This window comes from Taurulus bubalis, assembly GCF_910589615.1.
Source record: "Taurulus bubalis genome assembly, chromosome: 1".
Taxonomy (NCBI): Eukaryota; Metazoa; Chordata; class Actinopteri; order Perciformes; family Cottidae; genus Taurulus; species Taurulus bubalis.
Genome location: NC_136589.1, coordinates 17,930,746 through 17,954,580, shown reverse-complemented (window position 1 = coordinate 17,954,580; position 23,835 = coordinate 17,930,746). Strand labels below are relative to the sequence as shown.

At 38.7% G+C, this 23,835-nt stretch overlaps 2 protein-coding genes across 4 annotated transcripts in view; both read left to right on the top strand.

The window, feature by feature from the left end:
* klc1a (kinesin light chain 1a) overlaps nucleotides 1-14,240 on the top strand; it is a gene marked incomplete at its 5' end in the record, with an annotated part of 34,601 nt that extends 20,361 nt beyond the window's left edge. Inside the window, 3 exons of the mRNA XM_079220253.1 lie at nucleotides 5,988-6,121; nucleotides 9,063-9,129; nucleotides 9,989-14,240. Coding sequence (XP_079076379.1) covers nucleotides 5,988-6,121; nucleotides 9,063-9,129; nucleotides 9,989-10,054 — 267 coding nt within the window. The 3' untranslated portion in view covers nucleotides 10,055-14,240. The remainder of the gene's footprint in view (nucleotides 1-5,987; nucleotides 6,122-9,062; nucleotides 9,130-9,988) is intronic.
* A 233-nt stretch (nucleotides 14,241-14,473) lies between these two features.
* On the top strand, nucleotides 14,474-23,044 carry zfyve21 (zinc finger, FYVE domain containing 21). Of its 3 annotated transcripts, XM_079224487.1 has the most exons (8): nucleotides 14,474-14,617; nucleotides 15,983-16,033; nucleotides 18,657-18,825; nucleotides 19,086-19,161; nucleotides 19,404-19,495; nucleotides 19,819-19,872; nucleotides 21,837-21,967; nucleotides 22,035-23,044. In XM_079224487.1, the coding sequence occupies exons 1-8, from the start codon at nucleotides 14,492-14,494 to the stop codon at nucleotides 22,068-22,070; spliced, it is 735 nt and encodes a 244-aa protein (XP_079080613.1). In that variant the 5' UTR covers nucleotides 14,474-14,491; the 3' UTR covers nucleotides 22,071-23,044. The 3 variants fall into 3 exon arrangements, with proteins under 3 accessions (XP_079080613.1, XP_079080614.1, XP_079080612.1); XM_079224488.1 differs by lacking the exon at nucleotides 19,819-19,872; XM_079224486.1 differs by having other exon boundaries at nucleotides 21,837-23,044.
* The last annotated feature ends 791 nt before the right edge of the window (nucleotides 23,045-23,835 follow it).

The window sequence follows — 23,835 nt, the reverse complement described above, 5'->3', positions numbered from 1 at the left end:
GCAAAGCTTTTTCTAACTGAGCCGGGGCATTTTCATACAAATGCAAGATTCGTTTCTCAGCCTCGAGCAACCGCAGTAACAAGAACGTGTCGATGCAGAGTTTCTGCAGGCGGCTGCTCTCTTCTGATTTCTGCTGCCTCACATAGCAACAGCCATCGCAGCGCCTCCTCCTCCTGGGAGGTCTGCTTTGAGTCGAGTCGATGCTGATGCAAACCAGCTGATCTCTGCACAGATTTATATCAGGAAGGCAGCCGTCTTATCTGGAGAGAGCTGAAGCTGGAAACACACTTTAATAATAACACCGTTCTTGTTTTGCCCTCTTTTTAGTTTATTTTATATATCCCAAATCGTAAACTCCCGTCAGAGGGCTTTACAATCTGTACGCATACAACCTCCTCTGACCTTTGACCCTCACATCGGTTCAGGAACAACTCACCTAAAAACTCCTTTAAGGCGAGAAAAAGGGCAGAAAGCTCAGAGAGAGCAACAGAGGAGGATCCTCTATCAGGATGGACAGAAGTACAATAAATGTCATGTGACCAGAAGAACACCAGAAGTACATTAGATGTCACATGACCAGAAGTACAATAGATGTCATGTGACCAGAAGTACAATAGATGTCATGTGACCAGAAGTACAATAGATGTCATGTGACCAATGAACAACATAACAATCATTTTACCACCTATATATGATATTGTATTGAACCAGTATTTTTGTTTGATTAAAACTTGGCATTCTGGGTATTTTCTAACGGCCGCTGCTTCCCTGCAGCCGTCACAAACCTCCAGCTTCCTCTTCAGCTCTCCACAGGCAGCTGTTTAGCCTCATTTATTTATTCAACTCATCCTCTTGAGGATCACTGCGACTCTGTGTGGGCTCTGTACTGTACTCTACTGGGTTTATGTGTGCTCTCCTTGTGCTCTCCTTGTCTCCTTGTGCACCTGTGTGACGAGCTGCTTCACGACCTAAAGTGTGATTTACCTTCTGACGTCGTGTCTTTCCTCCGCTTGCTCCGCCCGCATGTCAGCAGCCGGAGAGGACGATTTAGTGTTTAATGGATCAGGAAGTAAAAAACATAAAAACATGCAGATTGTCTTTAGCTTGGCTTGTGTTAAATATCCTTCAAGCGGCCTCCAAAGCTATGTGAGCTTTAATCGTTTATTATTATCATCACTAATAAGCAGTTTTACAGCTACATTTTAGGCAAACAGAATTACAGAGCGAAAATTACTTGAACTCTTTGTTTTTTTGTGCAAAATTTGCACAAAATACATTTTCTAGCTTTTCAAATGAGGATATTTTTGAGTCGTCTTCATTTCTCTGTGATAACACATTTAATATATTTGAATTTCGAGGCAAAAACACCCACTTTTAACAAGTGATTTGAGGTAAAATGTGATAAAATGTGTTTTTCCCGGCTGCTCTCACACTTCCCGCCTTCCTCCCCTCTGTGTGTTGTTCTATTGCTCTCTAACAGTGTAACCGTGTTCTTCTTGATGCTAATGTCGCTAATGAATGCTCCAGATGCTCAGACGCAGTATCTCTCCATCACGGCTCACTGCACAGTGGCTCCACCTGGTGGCAGACTCTGAGAGTTGCACCACAGTGGACTCGTAGGCGGTGAAAGAAAAGTCACATGAAGTCGATCGCCATCTGACGCCGTGCTGCGTTTACATTAATATTTATCTCTTTTTAAATAAGTAACCAGGAACTTAAACAGATGGATGTACTAAATACTATAAAGGCTATAAAGTGTGTAAAGAGTGTGTTGTGTATATAAACCAGCAAAAAAGCCAAAGCCAGAGTTTATAGATGCATTTATTTTAGGTTCAGTCAGTCATTTGAAAGCTTTTAGATGTTTCATTGAGGCAGAACTGATAAAAACACCTCTGTTTGTTTAGTTTTCTGTGATTCGGAAGCTCTCAGCGAGTCGGTGGGCGACTGGGCCGGACTAGACCGAACTGGACCGGACTTCAGTCCTTCGGACTGAAGTCTGGGAGTTTTCTGTTATCACTAGGAACTCAAGGAGGTTGGAACAGATATCATATTTTAGCTTTCTGGTCTGATTCTACAACATCGAGTCGAAATTTTACGGCTGTTAATAACATACTTTTTATTGATGGTGATGCTACAGTTGATCAGCTTAAGTCTGGTTTTCCTTATGTATTTATTTATTGCCACATGTGTTTGTGTACATAATCGGGCTGCGTTCAGCCTCATCGTACTTTATGCTTGTTTTTAATGTTTATTTGACAGTTTGTCAAAGTTTCTAATTTTCTTTATCGAGGAACCGCTCGGCCCTCCTGTCCGTCAGTTAGGATCTTTTTTTAGGAGTTTTACCTCTTATCCTGAAACTAGACCGTCTTTAATTTTTGTTTTCTTCTTATATAAAATGGTTTCAATGCGATGCTTTTTTTTTGCCAAAGCGTGTGAAGAACAAGCTGGTGGAGAAGTACTGTGTCTGATCTGGGAACTCATAACTTGCTCAGCCTCTTTTTTAACCCATTGTTTCCTCTTCCTCTCTTCTTCCTCTCCGCTTCCTCTCTCCTTAACTCATCTCTCTTTCTCTCTTTTTGTGTTTCCTTCTCTCTGCTCCGTGTGACCTGCAGGCGTAACTCCAGATGCCTTCTAATGGTTCTAAAACACAATAAAAAAAACTTGTCTTCTGCATGACGGACGCCGCCTGGCTTCACCTCCTCCACCTCCAGCTTTGCAGTTTTCTTCAGCTCTGACTCCTCCCCCTCCTCTCTCTCTCTCTCTCTCTCTGAGTCTCTCTCTCTGAGTCTCTCTCCTCCTCCGGGTGTTCTGGTGGAGATTCTTCATGCCGGGTCGAATCACAGCGATAATGTTGCTTTTAAGGCTGTGTGTGTGTGTTCGTGGTTTGTGATGTTTCTTTCTGGCAACATTAAACTCATGTCTTTTAACGCTCTGCTCCTCTACTTCCTCTCTGTTACTCCCCAATGTCTTTGAACTGAACTTTCATGCTGTAGATGTGATTTGTTTGGTTGTTTTGGGGGAGGGGGGAGTTTGACAGGTATACTTTGTCCTCTCAGCCGACCTTGCCAAGCAGAACTCTCTCAAATCTCTCCCAAACACAACGAGTCTGACCAGAATAAAACGCGTTCGCTTTCTCGGAGCTTAAAAACTAAACTGTAGAAAAGCTAACTGGACGTTTAAAATTATACCCCAAAACACCTGAAATGTTTTACACATATTAATAGTTTACCTGGTAAAGAAACATGAAAAATGCTGGTTAGAACTTCAAACTGTCGATCGACAGATAATCAATGAAGCAAATCGGTCGTTTTTAAGCAAAAACCCAGTTGTTTGCAACAGTGAGGACTTCATGCTTTTTTATTATTATTTTTTCGTCATGGATGATAGTAAACTGAATATCCAAGATGAAAGCAACAACTTCAATGTCATCTTGGATTTTTGGTAAATTGTCATTTGTAATATTTGTCTCTGAATTCTGACGTTTTAAGACAAACCAAAACATCTTTTAATTGAGAGAGAAAAGAACGACGATTCATCCGGAACACGACGGATTAAGATCAAGTTAAAATAAGGATCAAAGTAAGTTCTGTTTGGAACATTTCAAACAAACAAGATTAAAAAAGGATCGACACGTTTGAAGGTCTGCATGATTAAAACAGCGATAAAGATAAATACATTTAAAAAAGAGGAATATATTCCCCTTTAAACAGAGGTTGTCAAATAATATGTCAAAATAGTAGTTGAGTGCATATTCAGTTACTTACCGAGGTAAGAGAGAAGCTTCTCGTCTCCGTCCGTGAGGCTCATCGTGGTTCCTGATGCTGTAAATAAATATCGGCGCCGCTTCTCGTCAGCATGCTCGAGACACGCTGCTCGCTCGTCGTTTAGAGTTTTAGTAGTTGGTTCTTGTCCCTCTGTGCTGCGCCGTCGTCCGGACTAAAGTGGTGTTTGTGCGGTTAAAGGTCACGGGATGTTTCCCGCAGCATGCTCTGCTTCAACATCAGCTTCTTCCTCTTCCATTCTTTCACCGTTTCCCTGAGCACCAGACTAACATCTCTCCGGGAGAAACGCTGTTTCTTTAACTTCTCTAAAAGTTATATTTTTAAAACTCTCAGCCAGATAGAGGTCGTCTGGGAAGGTTACAAAGAGTTTGTGGCGAGAAAAGAAATGAACGTGGTGCATCCAGCCTGTAACCTTCTGTGTGTCTCTGTATATAGATGTGTGTGTGTGTGTGTGTGTGTGTGTGTGTGTGTGTTTGTGTGTGTGTGTGTGTGTGTGTGTGTGTCTGGGGGTCTGTTCCCTGAATCTCCACCTCCTCTCTGCTCTCCTCGCTAATACTCTCTGCTATCCTTCCTGTCCCGTTTGTGCATCTGACAGTTTATCTTTCTTAACTTCTAATAAAACCTAAACTCTTTGCTCACCTGGAACCTGAGCCTGTCGCCTCTTTGTGTGTGTGTGTGTGTGTGTGTGTGTGTGTGTGTGTGTGAGTGTGAGAGAGTGAGAGAGCTCTACACGGCAGTAACACCTCAGCAGCGTTCTCGGTTAAAAACTACTTAAAGCTAGTGAGATCTCTACATGAGCAGATCGAAAAGAACCGACATGTTTGTGGCCCTAATTAAGAGCCGGTCCAATCAGGTTTGATCAATGATGTCGTCCATTTGAAGCAATAAATTCCTCTGTTTACAGCTGCAGAAGTATGTTGTTCCTCTTGCAGCCAGAGCCATCATGTGACCCCGCGGCGCCCTCGTGAGTGAGAGACTGAGCAAGACCTGCATTGCCATAGCTAAGTTTGAGAAATCAAACTTCAAACACAGACTTTTATTATTAAAGAGTAGTGTAATACTGGCTCACAATGCATCCTGGGACATGTAGGCGCTGCAGAGAGAACTCTGCTTTCTGGATCCTTTTGGCACGCAGAGAGGATTTCATTGCTTCAGTTGACGCCGTTGACGTTTAAATGATTTTATGAAGATTGAAAGTTAATTCTTTACTTCGGCATCAGATCCTTATGTTTACTTCACTTTAAAAAGTTCCGCTCAGTAAATATAATTACTGAATTTAAATGCAGGACTTTCTCCACTGTGGTATTACCAGTTTTACTTGAATAGTATGGGTGAATTAGTCAGTCAGTTCCCAGCATGATCTGCTTCAACATCAGCTTCTTCCTCTTCCGTTCTTTCACCGGGGGATGGATTTGATATGTGACATGACTAGCCGTTCAAAGCACTTCATTAGTATGGGGGTAAGTGCCACTGGACGATAGTCAGTAAAGCAGAATGGAGTGGATTTCTTTGGCACATGTATGATGGTGGTGGCCTTGAAGCATGATGGAACAGCATGTCTCAGAAGTATTAAAAACATCTGTGAAGACATCCTTAAGCTCCTCTGCGCAGTCCCTCAACACACGACGAGGGATGTTGTCTGGACCTGTTGCCTTGCGGGTGTTGACAGTGGAGCGAGTCCTCTTCACACTGGCAGCAGACAGGCACAGAACCTGATCGTAGAGAGGGGGCGAAGTCTTGTGTGGACGAGTGCTGTTCTGAGCCATAGCCGTAGCCCCCACCTGCTAGTGCTTTCTTCAGGCGCGTTCCCGCCCCTGCCACCTTTTTCTATCCCTCCTTCCGAGGAATATCCAAATAAACGTGAAACACTGCCTCTGGCGGTCATCCAGGATTCATCGAACCGTAGTTACCTTCGTAACTTTCGATTTATTCCAGAATATTTATTTTTTTGACATGTCGGAAAAAGAAAAAAAACTAAATTAATAAGAATAAATTGTATAAAAATTGATGCAGTATTTTAAATGTGGGCAATGTTCAATGTTTTACAGATTGAAAAAGTCCTGATTCTGTTGATTTAAATTAAAAAACAAAGCAAACGACTCTGATTAGCAGCTGTGTGTGTGTGTGTGTGTGTGTGTGTGTGTGTGTGTGTGTGCGTGCGTGTGCGTGTGCGTGTAGCCATTAACACAAGGTGTGCTTCTTCAGGACGGCTCCGGCTCCCTGAAGAGAAGCGGCTCCTTCAGTAAACTACGAGCGTCGATCCGTCGCAGCAGCGAGAAACTGGTCCGCAAGCTGAAGGGCGGCTCATCGCCCCGGGACAGCGAGCCCAAGAACCCCGGGTAACTATCCACAGTCCCGGGTAACTATCCACAGTCCCGGGTAACTATCCACAGTGACTTTATGCACGGGGCAGCGCCCGGAGGAGGAGCCGCCGCACTAACCAAAAACAAAAGAAGGGATCGGCTCTGATTGGCTGGTGAAGGGACTCGAGCTGTTTGCACACGAAAAGGAGGCGGAGCTTCTCACGGCACATTTACCTGTTGGTCCTTTCTGTCCTCTCTCACTGCATGCTGGTTGGTGGAGGAGGTATAGGGGGGGCGGGGCTTAACATGATGCTTCAATATTTAGAGAGGAAATGGAGACATGTCAAGAAAAAAGCTGCATTATTTTAAGAAAAATGCCTAATATTTTGATGAATTAAAAAACTATTTAATGTCAAAATAAATTACAGTATTTATTTTTTTAAGTTTCACATTTTTGAGAAGGAAAGTTCAAGTTTCAAGGCAGTATTTTTAGGGAAAAGTTGCAACATTTCAAGTAAAATGTAAAGTTAATATTTTCGGGCTCTAATAAAACAACATAAAAGTGTTTATACTTTATTTAATATTTGACAAATCTTTAATATTTAGGGAAGAAATGTGGCATTATGTCAAGAAAAAAAGTTGCATTATTAAAAAAAAAATGTTTTTACTATATTTAACATTTTCAAAAGCAAATTGCAGTATTTTTGGAAAAAAGTTGCAACATTTCAAAAGAAAAAAGTTTAATATTTTGATTTTAAAAAAAATCGTATTTTGAGGAAAAGGTTTAAATATTTGAGTAAATGCTGTAATATAACAATATAAAAGTGTTTATACTTTATTTAGGACAATATAGTATTCCCCCCAAAAGTTTTAATACGGGTTATTCCTAAAACATTACAACTTTATTCTTGAAATATTACAATAAATAATCATAATAAATAAATAAAGTATTGAGCATATAAAACCAAAGTACTTGTACAATAAGCAGTACAGGTACAGAACTATAAAGAAATCAAATAATGCAACTTCTCCTCTGAACTTGACGCATGACGTGAACTAATACTTCTGGAATGCTTTTGTGCTTGTATGCTTTTATGCGTTTGTGCCTGTGGAACTGATTTACCTTTTTATAATTTTAACAACTAATAGTTAAACCTATTTATTGCATTTTGTGGCTTTTGGACTATTTATTTCAATTTGTTTTGAAATAAAGTTTATTTTTACTTTCTTTGTATTTTATTTTCTTTCTTTTCTTTTTCTTTGTGAATTTTACTCTAAAGAACAAACACATCTGCATGAATGTTTTGGTTTTGTTGTTGTTGTAGAATTTATTTTTATTTATGAATAAATGTGTTCATTTGAATGTTTTGAACCTGCATGCCTCATCTGTGTGCTCACTGGTTTCCATCTTCCTCTCTCTCTGGTGATGACTAGGGTTGGGTACCGAGAACACGTCCGGTACCTACCGGACCGAAAAGCAACGCAGATTTCGGTGCTTCCTTCCGGTGCCTGAGCCGATTTAAATACTTTTTTTTTTTACACTACTCTGTAAAGTTGCACGGTATATAGATACTAAAAAGGTAGCGCGGTGCCCGCACGTCAAAAACGATTATTAAAATAGCGCGGATCAGAGCACACTCGCTGCTCTGCTCTCTGTCTGCCTGCATGCAGAGCGGGGCTCGAGGGGGCGGGGCTTCCAGCGCTCACACACACAGTGCGCGCACACAGAGATCGCTGGAGACACGAGCACGAGCTTTTGAACGTCCGTCCTCGGCTTGATGGAACAAATCTCTCCAGTTGATATTAATGATGACGTGTAGTCCAGTAAAGCAGCAGTTTTAGGATCCAACAGAGTCTGAGTTCTGTTGCACACGGTCCCATCAGGCCACCTGATGCTTGTGTCTGTTCTTTTTTTAAATATATATTTTTATAGTTTGAAGTTAAAAGGTTTGAAGCTGTAGTTTGAAGCGTGTTTTGTATGTACTTATTTATTTATATCTATAGTATACTTTAAACAGTTAATACTATTTTATTTATATATATATATATATATATATATATATATAAATATATATATATATATATATATATATATATATATATATAAATATAAATATAAAAAAATTGCCTTGGCAATAAAAAAAGTATCCGTTTAGGCACCGGTATCGGAAAAAAACCCAAACAATACCCATCCCTAGTGATGACAGGATGATATCATCATCATCATCATCATCATCATCAGGACCAATCGGTGGTGTTAAATAAGTCTCTGCACCTTTTAAATATTAAAGAAACACCATCTACCAAATTAAGTTGGTTTAGACGCTAAAAGTGATTTCTGATAATAAAACATTAAATTAAAGTTCACCGTCTCTCTGTGAAGCCAGACATGAAACTTTGTGTTTAGTTTCGTTCGGCAGGATAAATAACAATAAAGGCAATAATATTTGTCATTATTGATGTTATGGATGTTATGATTGTTGATGCTTCTGCAGCTCGACGTCTCCGTTCAACAGGATGAGTTTCAGTTTACAGACGATCAATAAAAATATTGTTTCAGTGAAGCAGAATGTTGGCGTCACTTTCTAATAAGGAGCTTTTATTTAGATGTGCATACATTATTAATGGTTAATATGCCTTTTATTGATGCGTTTAGTTAATGACACATTTTCCTAATAATGTAGTAAATCATAAATGTGATCAAGTTTTTTTAACAACCAGTTGCAAAAGTGAAAGCAGGACTTTTCCAGATTGTGGTTTTAATTAATGGAACAAAAAGTAAAAATATATATTATTTACCGACAACTTATTAGGAACTGGTGCCAAAGTTTTATATATTTTACTTTCTAAATCTCGTAAACAGGAAGTTGTTTTGTTTTTAAACTAACCTTTGTGTGAACATTAACAACACAACCACCTCACAGCTGACCCCCCCCCCCCCTCCGACCTCTGACCCATCCCTGCATGTCCTGTGCAGCATGAAGCGAGCCAGCTCTCTGGGGGTTCTTAACGTGGCGGACAAGCCTGCAAGTGACCTCCACCAAGTAAGACGAGTTGAGAACAAATTATCACATTTAACAGCTTTTTCTTCCTGAAACAGGATATTAATATTATTATATTAAACCACTTTTATACTCAATTCATTGTAATTTAAAATAAGATAACTCATTCCAAGCTAAGCTGAGGAGCTTTCTTCTCAGGTCTTTATCACGTGTATTAAACCTCCTGTTGAGGTACTTTGTGACCAAATCACAGTATTTGTGGTGTCAGATTTCTCCCTAATCAAACAACAGAGTGAGACTTACACTAACGTCACACATCTTCATTTTGACTAATCAACACAAACTATTAACACGAAGCGTGTTTTTTTATTTTATTTTTTATTTGACACTTTAATAAACTGTAGTTTGTTATCAAGAAGAAAATCACAGTATATACATATATATATATATATATATATATATATATATATATATATATATATATATATATATATATATTCAAGACAAGTTTTTATCACAGAGATACCCGAACAGAAGAAACAGTCTTAAATAAATGTTTTTGTGTTTTGTATCCAGCTGTGTGAAGTACATTTGCTCAATGTAATAATATAACTTAATAATTTAGAGTATTTCCATTTTCTCCTATTTTCTACTTCTAATTCACTTCAATTCATTCAGACAAATATTGTATTTTTTTTCACGCCACTTTATTATTTATATTTGATACCTTTAGTTACTTCAATGATACAAAATATAATCAATGAATAAAGTATTATTATTATTATTATTATTATTATAAGAAAATACTTTATCGATCCCCAGGAGGGGAATTCATAAATGATCCAGCAGCATTTAACTAATAATAATAATGTAACTTTTTTTTCTTGTTTTTTTCCTCCAGCAACGAAATAATCGTCTGAGAATGAGTCGTGACCTGAGTGCCAGTCACACCGACCTGGCGCGTTGAAGGTCGATTCCGTGACCCTGGAGGATGTTTTGGGGGGTGGGCGGAGCCTGAGGGGTCACTTCCTGTACAGACTCCTCCCCTTCCTGTTAGCCGGCCCCCTGATCAGCATCACACCACCAAGTGCTCACTGTGCAGGTTTCTGTGTGTCGCTGCACTTTTTGGAAGGTTTGTGTGTGTGTGCATCTTGAATGTGTACTCTGTACTGTGATTCATATTTAATGCTGCCGCTTAAATGCTGACGCTTAAATGCGATTTAAAAAAAAAAAATTAACAAACATTTCTCTCTCATCTCATTGGTCCAGTTAAATATTTAAATATGAATATTTATATTGTCACCGTTACGAATGAGCATGTGACGTGATTGATGGGAACCGTAAAAGATCCAGAAATCCGGTTAAAATTCACGAAAGATTTCCTCAAGTAAAATTCATCAAATCTGAACTCAAAGTGAAGTTTTAAAAGTTACATTTTCGTCCAGTTTCACTGACACGGAACTCTTGAATGAATGAAAGATTTAAAATTCATTGACACTTTTACAAACTCACCCTTCACTGAAGTTGAACTGCACACCGAGGGAACGAGCCGTGCAGCGATGACGTCTCTTCAGAGGCCGACCGGACGTCAGCTGAGCTCTGAACATTAAAAACACATGAGATCTGTTGCAAAGTGATATTCAGGATCATCACAAGCCAACAGATAATGTTTGATAAACCTTATTTTCTGCATTAATTAGACAACAAGCCTCGCCTCTTTCCTAGAATGTTCCGTTCTGCGTTGATTTTGCTTTTTCTGTATGAAGTTCTACGTTTACATTTGTTTTTTTTGTAAATTATGTGTCCGACTTGGTCCCGACTTGCTCTGACGTCATGCACACGTGGTGAACGATACTCTCACGAGACTAAGTCGCCGTCGATTTCAGAGTCAGCCGCCGCAGTTGCTCTCCAACGACTGCGTGGCCCAGTGCATGATGGGAAACACCTGGCTGTCGCCACATCAGAGAGCTGATTGGCTCTTAGATCTGACAGCAAACACCACGTGTTGGAGAAAATCCTTATTTTATGTGTAGTTGTAATACTTAACCCTCGATTATTGACTATTCGTCTCATGTTTAATCTAAAAACACATCTTGTGTGGTTGATAATACAAAATCTTATTTTCATAACACATATCTAAACCAGTAGTAATGTATTTCACAGGCAGACATAAAAATCCCAAAGGATGCAGCTACACACTCATTTCTACATAAATAAATATTCCAGGCGAGGCGCAGCACTAACGAACGAGCCTAATATCTTCCTGTAAAAAATAAAAGCCTCGAGAATCGCAGCGCCGTAAACGTTGAATACGTAAAATATCTAAAAATACTAAAAAATATGTTGAAATACGTAAAAATACGTTAAAGTACATTAAAGTACGTTAAATTACGTTAACGTTAAAGTATGTTAACGTATGTTAAAGTATGTTAATGTTAAAATACGTTAAAATTCGTAAAAATATGTTGAAATACATTAAAATATGTTAAAGTACGTTAACGTTAAAGTTACGGACGATATCAGCGATTCGCTTTGAAATCCACAGTGTTTTATTTAAAACTATAATAAGAAGGAATAAGAAGGAACGAAACATCTCTCCAAGCAGCTGGATTCAAAACACAAATTACAGTTGATTTGATGTCACTCAAAACAGACTTAAGAAAATAAAGCAACTGCAAAACTCCCAAAAAGTATTAAATCTACTGACATCTAGAGAAAGAAAAGCTGCAAATCCTCAGAACATAAAATCTGAAACTGGAATAAGTTAAAAAATATGTAAAAGAAAAAATTGCATACTGCATTATTATATAACTTTGTTTTTATGTGAGTATGTGGACCGTTTTGTAGTTTTGCAGAGATGAGCAATGAGCATAATATTATATAACTTATAGAACAAAAAAAGCTTTTGTTTGACTTTGTTGGGGTAAAAAAATAACTCTTCTGAATCTGATTTGATGGAAATAATTAATATCCGGAGTGAAGTAGAGAATTTAAATGAAGGCTTTCAGTCCAAACACTATTTTATATAAATACCTTTTTTTAAAGAACAAAGAAGAAAGAAGAAATGTAAATAAATAAGCGGAAAAATAAGTACATTTGATGACTTATATTAATATTCACGGTTACTTTTTCCTTGTGCCGGCAATAATTTAGTCAAAGTGATTTGTATTTTTTAAATGTTAAATATCTAATATTCCGAATGAGCTTTTTATTTTTTGACGTGACTGTTGATCAGTCTTTTTAAATCCTTGTTGTCTTATTGTCCCACAAAGTAACGAGGCACATACCTTTACCATGGCTGCTGGTTTATGGTGAACCGGGCAACATTTAGGGCAACGTTAGATATTTAGGGCATCTTTAGACATTTGGGGCAACATTAGACATTTAGGGCAACAATTCGGGCAACATTTAGGGCAACAATAGACAGGCAACTGGCAACAAAGTGGCAAAATGTTGTGAATATGTGATGAATAATGTTTGAATGTAGTTTACACAAGAATACAATGCTAATTAGTTTATTTACGGAAGCAAAGAAATGGCGAAATAATTCAAATTTGAAATTTAACAGTTGTTGAAATTAAAATCTGAAACAGAATTTATGGGGTTTACATTTTTCTGAAGGTCATTTTAAGTTCTGCTATTTCAATTTGCAAATTCAAATTATTTTTTGGATGACATCATTTATAGAACAAAATCTGATGTTGAATTTATCATAATTTATTTTTGTTCTTTTTTTGGCTCGACTTTGGTTTTTAGATTAGAGAAAAAAAACTGAAATTATTATATTTAAATATAGTTAAAATAATGTATTTGGACCGAATTTTCTGCCTGAAATGTGTGATATGTGTGTATATATATATATATATTTGTGTATTTATGTACACATATGTATATATATATATATATATATATATATATATATATATATATATATATATACATACATATGTGTACATAAATACGGAAAATATATATATATAAATTTATATAAATTATGTATTAAAATTCCCACAATAAATATTCAGTTTTGACTAAATTTCAAAATAGATGAAGTTAAGATTACAAATATTTTCGCCTTTTGTTTTGCTTCCGTACTTATTTGATAAAATGTACTGTTTGTGGTTAAAAAAAAAAAGGCAAACTTTCTACATTTTAAAAGATTTGAAAGCATTTTACAATTTGCTCTCAATAGAAAACTTGTAGTTGAAATAATCCATCCTCTGGTTTTCATCTTAATATTTCTTGTGTGTATTTACTGTATGTACCTTAGGAACTCAATAAACGGACAAAACTTTTCTGATGATTGTGATGACGTCAAAGTAAATTTAAAGGCTTATGGAATCGCAGAGTTTATGTAACTTTATGTGTAAAGCAGTTTAGGTAAAAAACTCTTTTATTTCTTTACATAAAGTGAAGTCAGGTTTTTATTATTATTTTAAAGGTTAACCTTTACCGCCTTCTGGCAGCAGCAGCAGTCTGTGGTAATTGCATCAATATTGATAAAACGTTTCCCTTTTTACACAAACTGATTAAATCTAATTGGAGAAATTAAAACATATTAATGTTAAATTATGTTTTGTTTGAGAAAATGTGACAAAATGAGCAGGTGGTAAGTGCATTACTATTTATTTAATGATTGATCTGCGGATTATGCTCTTGATCAAAATAAATTATGAAAAAAAAAATTATCACAAAATAAATTAACACAAAATAAAACGTGACACCAACTCTCACTACTTTCTCTATATATATTATAATTATTTTTAGTTAAAGTCACTCTGGAGAAATTTTAAACTGTATTTTGTTGTTCCTCGCTCCTTTAGACATTAACTGGAGTTTGTTAAGGGAATAAACAGAAGTACAATGTGTTTGAAAAAGACTTTTCGTTTTTTTGTCGATCAGAAGCGATTTGTTTGTTTGTTTGTTTGAAACTTTATGAAACATTCCCTTCGTCCGGTTTGTAAAATGTAAATTAACGAGACAAAACATTGAATGTCTTAGTTGTCCTCCATTGTTTTGTTTTTTGAGGGGGACAGGGGGGGGGATGTGAGATGAAATAAGTAATAATAAATATCTCAACATGTTCAACAACGCCATTCTTTACTGACTACACTGCAAACTGATGTTGTTTTAGATTTCCTGTGTTTCAATAAAAATGCCCAAACTCACGTTTATACTGTGATTTTTAAATTGTTAGAATTAGCATAAATAACAATGAATCCACCAGCGTGATTATTGTGGGCGGAGTTGTAAAAACAAAAAAACACTACACTTTCCCAGGAAGAGACCACGGGACATCGGCTCTCTGCTCTGATTCGTCCAACACCCCTGCCAATCATCCCGCGGAGGGCGTGTCCAGACGGGGCTTCGTGGCTGACGGCGTCCCTGCTGCTAACGGGGGGAAATGTCTGCGGTGCCCGATGGGAAGAAGCTCGTCCGGAGCCCCAGCGGCCTCCGCATGGTGCCCGAAAACGGCGCCTTCAACAGCCCCTTCTCCCTCGACGAGCCGCAGTGGGTCCCGGATAAGGAGGTGAGGCGAGGCGGGGGGAGCTATCGAAGCTACGGGAGAAGCAGGATGGCTGTCAACAGAACGGTTCCGGTGGAGACTTTCAGAATAAAAGCAGTTTATGAACTGAAAATACTTTAACAAAATTGAGTTAAAAAACAAATAAACAAGCATTTAAATCAAGCAGTGATTTTAAATAAACATTGTGTTTTAGTATAAACATATTAATGTTTTAGTATTTTTGTATAAAGTGACACTTTTCAGACAATCTTGCTGTTATTGTACAATTTCCTAGAAAACATATTTTGCATATGTTAGTAGTAAAGGAAATGTGTCAACCTGATCCTTCAAAAATTCACAACTGAGAGGCTGTGAACTAGTTTTGGGATTGGATTAATTATTAAACTGTATGAAGTGGTGGAAAGTTCCTACATTAATTTACTAAAATATGTACTTTCTGTCAAATCCTTGTGCAGTAAAACATCCAAAATGTTGTCGTAGTAGTGTGAATACCGGAAGAATTGCACAGCACTTTATTTGTTTTGAGTAAAGCGCTTTTAATTTCAAGGGTGGAAAGCCTCTTGACATCCGGTTTCCTCCGTTTCGAACTGCGGGTAACTGGCAGCAGGACTCTGTGCGTTACACGGCCAGCCCGGCGGCTAACCACGTCTTTACCCCGATAACCAGCTTTTTAACGACTTAAACTAACTGTCACACGAAAGTCACGATGTTATATCTGGCCTGGCGACAGTTAAAGCGACAAAAAAACACCCGTTGGTTTTGCTCTGAGCCAGCTTCCTGTTTGTCTTGTTGTAGCTTCCGGGTTTGTGTCGCTACAGCAAAACAAATACAGAAGAAGAAACTCCGACTGGTTTCCATCTGGTTTCAAAACTACACCCAGCAAAATTAATCATCCTCCATAAAGCAGTAGAGCACTAAGGCATTGTGTATTCTTTAAATGCAGTTAAGTCTTTATTTACCTGCATTTTGGAAATTACTTTTGTAGCATTTTAAACAGATTTAAAGTGCCTAAAATGTAACTGGTTTTGACTTTCACATGTGAATATTTGTTTGTTTCCTTTCAAGGACCATACACCCTTATATTTCTGACCTAAAAAGTGCATGATTGTGTATATTATTGTTATATTATGTGTTTATTTTAGTTCAGTTTTTATTATATTGTGTTGCAATATTGGTATATATGGTGTATTTGGCTTTCTCACAGCAACAAAACCAACATATCAGTAGAGTCTGTTTTGTTTTGTTTTGTTTTGTTTTGTTTTGTTGAAGCAGATCTATAAAGTGTTTCTCTGAGCTGCTGTTGAACTTGACTCCGCCCGACTCCACATGTTGCGTAACATCCTGTTTGTGCTCTTTCCCGTCTCCCAGTGCCCGAGATGTCAGCAGTGTGACACCAAGTTTGACTTCATCAGGAGAAAGGTTGGTTTCCTGTTTTGCCAAAACAATCACAGCTTTCTCTGACTAAGAACAAAACGAGGACACACATGCAGGTTAAACTGAAGAATCTGAGGCTTTTATTAAGTGAATGTTGAGGTGAATTATTTCATTTGTTTTTGCTTAGAGTCCCGCTGAAGGCTCTGCTGACACTTCTTTCCAACGACGACTGACATGATATCACCGTACATCTGTTCCCTTGCTCATAATGTCTTTGCATATTTGCAAGAAAGTACTTTTTTCCTTCTATCAGCAGAAGAATTTTCCAATCTCTCTTTGCACCTTTATTACATGTGTACTTTAAACTAAACTTAAAGTAACACGTCTGCGTGACAGATGGGTCACTCATCAATGACCTCACAGTTTAACACACTGAACACTGGAGGTAATTTTTAGTCGATTTTCTCGATTTGACATAATTTTCTTACATTCACCTTTTAAGGCACTTTCATATAAGATACATACCCATGTTTTACATCATAAATTGCAGAACAATCTCAGATATCTATATAAGGAGGCACCATTGTCATAAGGCAAAAGTGTAAAGAGAAAAACGTAACAATATGACACTAAAGCTGAAAAATTGAAATTATTCAGATCGCTTGAAAAAAACCTAACTTTACTCATGTGGTAACTCTGTTTAGGTGATGGAAATTGGTTTACCAAAGGTTTTAGATTCACAAAAGCAGTGAAATATATGAATAAAATGGTAGATACATGTAAATAAATGTCTAAAACTAAATTTTTTTATTATCGTTTTTTGAGTAGAGATATGGTCTCTCAGACCTTTCACCAAAATGATGAAATGGGACTGAGAAATGACTTCATACTACAGATAAAGCTTCATGGGGAAAAATTACCTTCACAACAATTTTTTTTTGGAAATAAAAATATGTATGTACAGAATATATATTGAGAAATATAAAACAGAACAAAAACTAGTCAGACTATTTACAATATACAAGTATGGCTTGCTTTGCTTCAATGGCATATCCTCATGCCATGGCATGCCATGGCATGAGGATGTGGAGCAGGCCAATACTTGCTTCGTGTCCATCCACTTCACATAGACGATGTGGCCATCACAGATCCATCTCATGGAGCCTCTCGGAAAGATGACGTAACGATTGAGCATACTATGTGTAAATATTACTCAGATCATGACTGTCGTAGTAATTTGAGCAGAGTGCTCCGCATACTATGTGTAAATATTACTCAGATCATGACTGTGGTGGTAATTTGAGCAGCAGTGTGCACCGCGTGGCGCGCTCTCGTGCACAGTGTACACATTACTAGTTTGCACCATGCAGTCTTACAGACACGTAGCAAAGTTTAGTAACTACACTTAAAGCCTTCGAGCTCTGACGACGATGCCATGTCGTCGTCCTCCTTGCTGCTCTCCAGAATCATGCGTTTTGCTTCCTCCATGTTGGATCTCTTTGCCGTCATGATGTCGCTTTTCTCTGACTGAACACTGTAGCGTGTGTATATGCTCAGGTGGGTATTGCTTTGAGACTTCCTGAGTGTACATTGGTTGTTTAGTTCACGAAATGGCGACGGACATATGATTCAACAAATCACAGAGAAGGATTTTCGTTTTTTTTTTTACCAGCGTCAGATGACACACTGCTGCCCTTTCGCTTGCTTGATGATGTTAAAATTATGCTGGGCTCTGCCTGGGCAGGCACCCGGAAGCAGGAAGTCTCCTCTTTCCGCCAGACATAAAATTATATTTCTGCAATGTATAATTGCGAAGCTGTGAATATTTTAGAAACTTAGAGAAACGTTTCGAGTGTCACCACGCGAAACCGCGGGCTCAGTGGCCAGACGTTTAAACCTGTTTTAATATTGGTCTGCATTTTATTTATTTTTGTAAATCTACTAAAAGTTGGCGAGTCAATGTTTTTCTTGTGATTCACATTATTCTGGACAAACAATCGGATGTTTTATTTTTATTTCCTGCCTTCTTCTAAAAAGTGCTGCACTCAACATGTTCTTGTTCACTGTCCCACCAGATGACTCCAGTAGATCAGATTTTCTGAAGATTTCTGGTTAAATGACCACTTTCTGCCCAAACTGCAACACAACTTAGATACTGTGAAGTCTCGAGGGCAGGATGTATTACTGCTGCATGTGTTATTTCCCCAGAAGTCTTTTATTATACTTTTAAATGATGAAAAAAAAATTGTCCGACTGAACCTTTAATGGCCTCATGAGGACTCATTAATGCATTGGTGAATGAAATGAATAACCCCATGACTAGTGTAAATGAATAAACACTCATGCCACATACACTTAACTTTAACTTAAACACACACGTCACTTTAACATACACTTATATTAATGTTATCTGTTGTCTGAGCACTTTATCCGTATCTGATTTAGACATCATTGCACTGTTGCTGTCGTTGGTTGTTGTTTGTCTCGTCTAATGTATGCACCTTCCGCCTAACCAAATTCCTTGTTTGTGCAAACATTCCTGGCAATAAACGGTTTCTGATTCTGATGACCACCCCACACTCTTATTAAAGATTTACTTCTTTATGGTTGTAATATTTAATATGAGCGAGGTCCCTTCAATGTAAACTGTAACTCCCGTTTCCTGCAGCATCACTGTCGGCGGTGCGGCCGCTGCTTCTGTGACAAGTGCTGCAGCAAGAAGGTGGCGCTGCCGCGCATGTGCTTCGTGGATCCGGTGCGTCAGTGTGCCGAGTGCAGCCTAAACTCCCAGAAGGAGGCGGAGTTCTACGACAAGCAGATCAAAGTGCTGCTGGGAGGTGAGACGCTTTTACTTATGTATTTCATATTCTTTTTTTTTTAAACATTAAATAATTAGTGTGGGATCATTTATAATTTTTTTGAGGATCTGCACCAAAAGAAGAGGTTTTCTTAAGTCTGTAGAATGTGATGTGTCGGCCTGGACGTCTTCTACAGCGCCACATTATTTAATTTTAAATGGTATTTTGTCTTTAGTAAATATTGCTGTATTGCAGATGCCGTCCCGTCTCTTCCCGTTCTCGTGTTCTTGTGTTTGCAGGCGGAACCTTCGTCGTCACTTTGGGAACGTCGGAGAAGTCTGAGACAATGACGTGTCGCCTCTCCAACAACCACAGGTCAGTTCTACATTTAAAATCACAATAACACAATAACATAATAACACGATGATCACACGTTGTTTCTGCTCCAGTCTTTGAGACATTCTCCTCTAACTCAACACAATAACTGTTCAATGGAAAACTTTATTTTGTGTGCGAAACAATATGAAAAACATAACGGAGTCCTCAGCCTCGATGGTCATCACACTGCTTTGATTGGTTTTGAGAAGATCATCTTCATCTTCCTCTTCTTCCTTCAGGTATTTGTTCCTGGACGGTGAGAGCCACTTCGAGGTGGAGTTGTCTCGGATCTCCAGCATGCAGATTCTGACAGACGGCTCGAGTCCAGGAGGTGAGAATCAATCCTGATCTCATGTTTATGAATATTTAGAGATTATGAATATTTAGAGATCAGACCTCTTGTTTATGAATATTTAGTGAAACTATTACTTCTGTTTTATATTTCAATTACTTGCAGTTCTTGAATGAATCCTCTAACCAGCTGAGAGATTTCTTGATTAACTTTTCCACTAACAAACTCTTTTGTCCTCTGCTGCTTTGACTCTGGTGGCGCGGCTCCCCCTCCTCCTCTTTCTCCTCCTCCTCCTCCTCCTCCTCCTCCTCCTCCTCCTCCTCCTCCTCCTCCTCCTCCTCCTCCTCTTCCTCTGGACTCAGAGAATGACATTCACACTTACACCAGTCTGCTGGACAGTCAGTGTTTCTCTGAAGGTTAGCTCTGCTCCCACCCGTCGGCTCGCTCATCATCTTGATCATCTTTACCATCTTCATTTCCCTCCCATTTCTTTGTGTGTGTGTCTGTGCACGCATTAATCATTTGTTAAAGCGATGCAAGTTTATTTATATAAAAAGTTTCAGGCGATTCAAAGCGTTGAGCGTAAAACATCAAACAAAAAAGTGCAAAATAAAAACTTAAATTCAATTAAAAGCTGTGATTTAAGAGTCAAGACGACATAATATACAAACAAGTTACAGTAGAATAAGACGTGTTAAGATAATAAACAGTGCAGCGTTTTGGGCTCAGGGTTTGTTATTGTTTAGTTTTGTCGAGGGCAGAATGATGTTTTGATTAATTTAGTTCAGGAGACATAATACCTTCAGGTAAACATTCTGCATCTTAAAAGCCAAAAGGGGACGAGTTATTCTTTATGTTTAGAACCTGTGAAACCTCCTGAACCTCAAATCTCCTGAACCTCAAACCTCCTGGGCCCTGTTTCTCGTACCTGGCTAAACAAAGTCAAGCAAATGTCCTAATCTCCAGCTTAAATTAGCGAGATGATTGACATCCGGCTATCTGGGTTTCTTCACAGCTGATCCGCGCTGAAACGGTCTCGTTAATTCTAGCCAGACGTCAGTCACCTGGATAAATGCGCGCGCCCGCTCCTCTTCAGAAGGGATAATAATGGAGCACTGACACCACGACGTTCTAACAGTACAATGGCAAATAAACTCAGAGGAACCTCTTTTTATTTCTCTAATGAGAAGCAGGAGATGATCATGAAGGCATATGAGGAAGTCAATACCGTAGTCATTCACAGCAAACGCGTTGCGAATATTCCAACGTTTTTGCAACATTGTTGCCGTGAACGCAACTTTAACAGCCCCGGCTGCGAGACATAAGCGTCGCAAATATATCAGACAAGTTAAATGCGTCAGTGTTGAGAAAATGTATCGGCTAATTTGAAGTGCTTCATCACCCAACTCAATCAGATTTATATTTACGAATACATATATCCTTATAAGGATATATATACTGTGCACGTATGAATCATGTACTATATATGTGTATATGAGTTTGAATATGTGTATGGGCGGATCAGTATGTATGTATTATTCATAATCAGAAATTCAATCAATTGAAGCAGTGAAAATAAATTATGTGTGATTCTCTGTAATCTCATCACGATCACCTTAATCATGTTCTACAATAATGATATGTATGGTGTACTAATAACACTGTCATATAATTATGAGTGCTTTCAACACATCCATACGTTTCTTAAGAGCTAAATAAACGTAAGAACAGCATGCAGCGGCTGATAGTCTATGTCTGAGATGGGCCATCAGCTGCACCTGTGGTGATCAATGTCCGCGGCTCGAGAAGCTTTCCTAAATAAATTATTTCTTGCCGTCAAAATCTATAGCGCCGCGTACAGGAAGTCATGATAATGTAAAGGATGGATCCTGGCGATCTGGAAGAACTCTCTCCCTATAAAACTAATATAACTAATATCGCTCCTTCATCAATGAGGAAGGGAGCTGCCGTTTTTGTCCGTGGGAGTGTCCAGCTTATCCAGTGAATTTCCGTAAGCCTGCCCGGGAGCAGGTTTAAATTTTTGGATGTGTTGCTATGGTGATTTATATCAGTCATCTTATCAGCAATGACAATTAGCCCGCTAACTCAGTAAGCCAGGTACGAGAAATAGGGCCCTGAACCTCAAACCTCCTGAACCTCAACCTGAACTTTACACAAACACCGTGAGGCGAGAGAAAGAAAGAAAGACTTTAAAATGTTGAGATAGCTTTCCTCAAAGTGTGTGTGTGTGTGTGTGTGTGTGTGTGTGTGTGTGTGTGTGTGTGTGTGTGTGTGTGTGTGTGTGTGTGTGTGTGTGTGTGTGTGTGTGTGTGTGTGTGTGTGTGTGTGTGTGTGTGTGTGTGTGTGTGTGTGTGTGCAGGAGGGACGTCGTGCCCCACCGGTATGCTGCTCCACTACAAGCCGATGGGCTCCCAGGACGCCCAGCAGCTCCGCATGGAGGCCGCAGACGACAAGAAGGTGGCCTCGTCCTGGCTGACTGCGATGCACAAGGTAACACACACACACACGTGTGGAAAAGTTTGTAATGTTTTTTTTAATCATCGCCATTTTTCCTCAGGCAGCCAAACTGCTGTATGAAGCTCGGGACCAGTGAGGTGCCGGCGGCCCTCAGCCCTCCAGGCTGCACACACACACACACACACACATGCAGACACAGACACCCGCACACACATTTTGGGGTGGGGTTGGGAAAGTTCGGTATCGTTTGGGTTATTATTAACGCCGGTTTTGATTCTGCTTCTCCGTCTGATCGGTTGATTTACATAGAAACAGAAAACATTTATTACCTCTATAGCAGAACTTTGTACACCTTGTTTATCACAAAGAGGCAGATCTTATTGTTGCATTTGACGTCTTTCAGAGTTCTTTAATAATTTTTGATTTCACACATGAATCGGCAGCGTTAATGTTTCCACATGAACGAGGAGCAAACCGAGCCGGAAAAGAAGGTTTCAACTCAGTCTCTCTGTTTGTGAGCCTCATGATGCTTTGATAAGGTAGAGGTTGTCACATGATAACAAATTGTTAAATGTGTCATTACAACTTTTCATAAAGCGTCTTTCATAACCTCAGCGATGCAGCAACACGTCAGATGGAGGAACGGTTGTTTTAATAATTTTATATGCTGCAGTTCTTTTGTGATGAGACACTTTACGGCTTCCTGTCGGGATGTTTTTTATTTTGTATTCCTAATTTTGGCTCAGCGGCACCAAGTAGAGGGTAAGTGTCCTTCAGCAGGACCAAGACTTCCAGACGTCTCCTGCAGGTTAACGGACAAATCCTCCTGTAAAAAACACCCTGATGTGCACATAAGAGAGCAGCTCGAGTTCTGAGCCGGAGTGAAAGGCATTCTGGGAAAATATCGTGAGCGAGTACGTCCTGACATGCAAAGAACATCTCTGATTTATCCACAAAGTAATAGAAAATAGTTGGATTAGTCCTTTTAGAGGCAGAAGAAGGTTCCGGTGACACGTTTGTGCTTCTTTTCTGTAAATTGTTATATTAATAATTCTCCTCTTTGCTACGACTACTTAAAAACTAAACACACGAATAAATGCTTTAAATGTAGTTTCATGTATTGAAGTTTTGTACAAGCTATTTTGGACGATTCCTACTTTTAACCCACGGTGTGTGCGTTCTCACGGCGTTTTGACCGCTGATGTGTCGTTTTTGTAACATTTGTAAAACAGAGTTGTTCCATCAATCAAATGCCATTTAGTTCTGGTCGAGTCAGAGTTTGACGAAACATTGAACTACACGTTGTTGTTTTTTCTTAACTATAAATATTCGGGGGGGGGGGGGGGGGGGGGCGAATCTGGTCTTTTTTATTTGTAATGCTACTGGGCCTTTTTTATTGGGTAAAAAATATATTTACATCAGTAAAGAGACAAACAATGATGTCATTTCATTTGAATTGTGCCATGAATGACACAGAGGATGTTTGTCAGTTTAAAAGATAATTTTGCATCTCAAGAAAGTCACATTTTTGTCGCAAAACGGACCCGACAGGACATATAGAACAAAAAATACGTAATTAGAAAAACTACAGACCTTAAAGTGTTGGAACATTACACTTGTGTGTGGAACACCGTTACGTTAGCTAGCTCGCTAGCCAGCCAAGCTAACGGCCATGTTGGTGTTGGACGTTGTGCGACAAACTACGACTTTATTTAAGAAAATTGTTTATCTTTTAATATGTTATTTCATGGCAAAAATCAAACAGGATCAATACAATATATGTGTCTCTTGTTTTCTCCCAAAATAAGGTGGCACACCGGATGGGGAGGGACAGCTGTTAGCCGTTAGCTGCTTCTGCGTCACGTTAAAAGCATTTAACACTGCTACACGAGAGGCACAAA

What these genes read in the sequence shown, in the direction of transcription:
- zfyve21 (XM_079224486.1), top strand. Translation starts at nt 14,492, where the DNA reads ATGTCTGCGGTGCCCGATGGGAAGAAGCTCGTCCGGAGCCCCAGCGGC. An exon ending in CGCCTCTCCAACAACCACAG is followed by an intron (nt 19,162 to 19,403) that starts GTCAGTTCTACA and finishes TTCTTCCTTCAG; the next exon opens with GTATTTGTTCCTGGACGGTG. An exon ending in AGACGGCTCGAGTCCAGGAG is followed by an intron (nt 19,496 to 19,818) that starts GTGAGAATCAAT and finishes CTCTGGACTCAG; the next exon opens with AGAATGACATTCACACTTAC.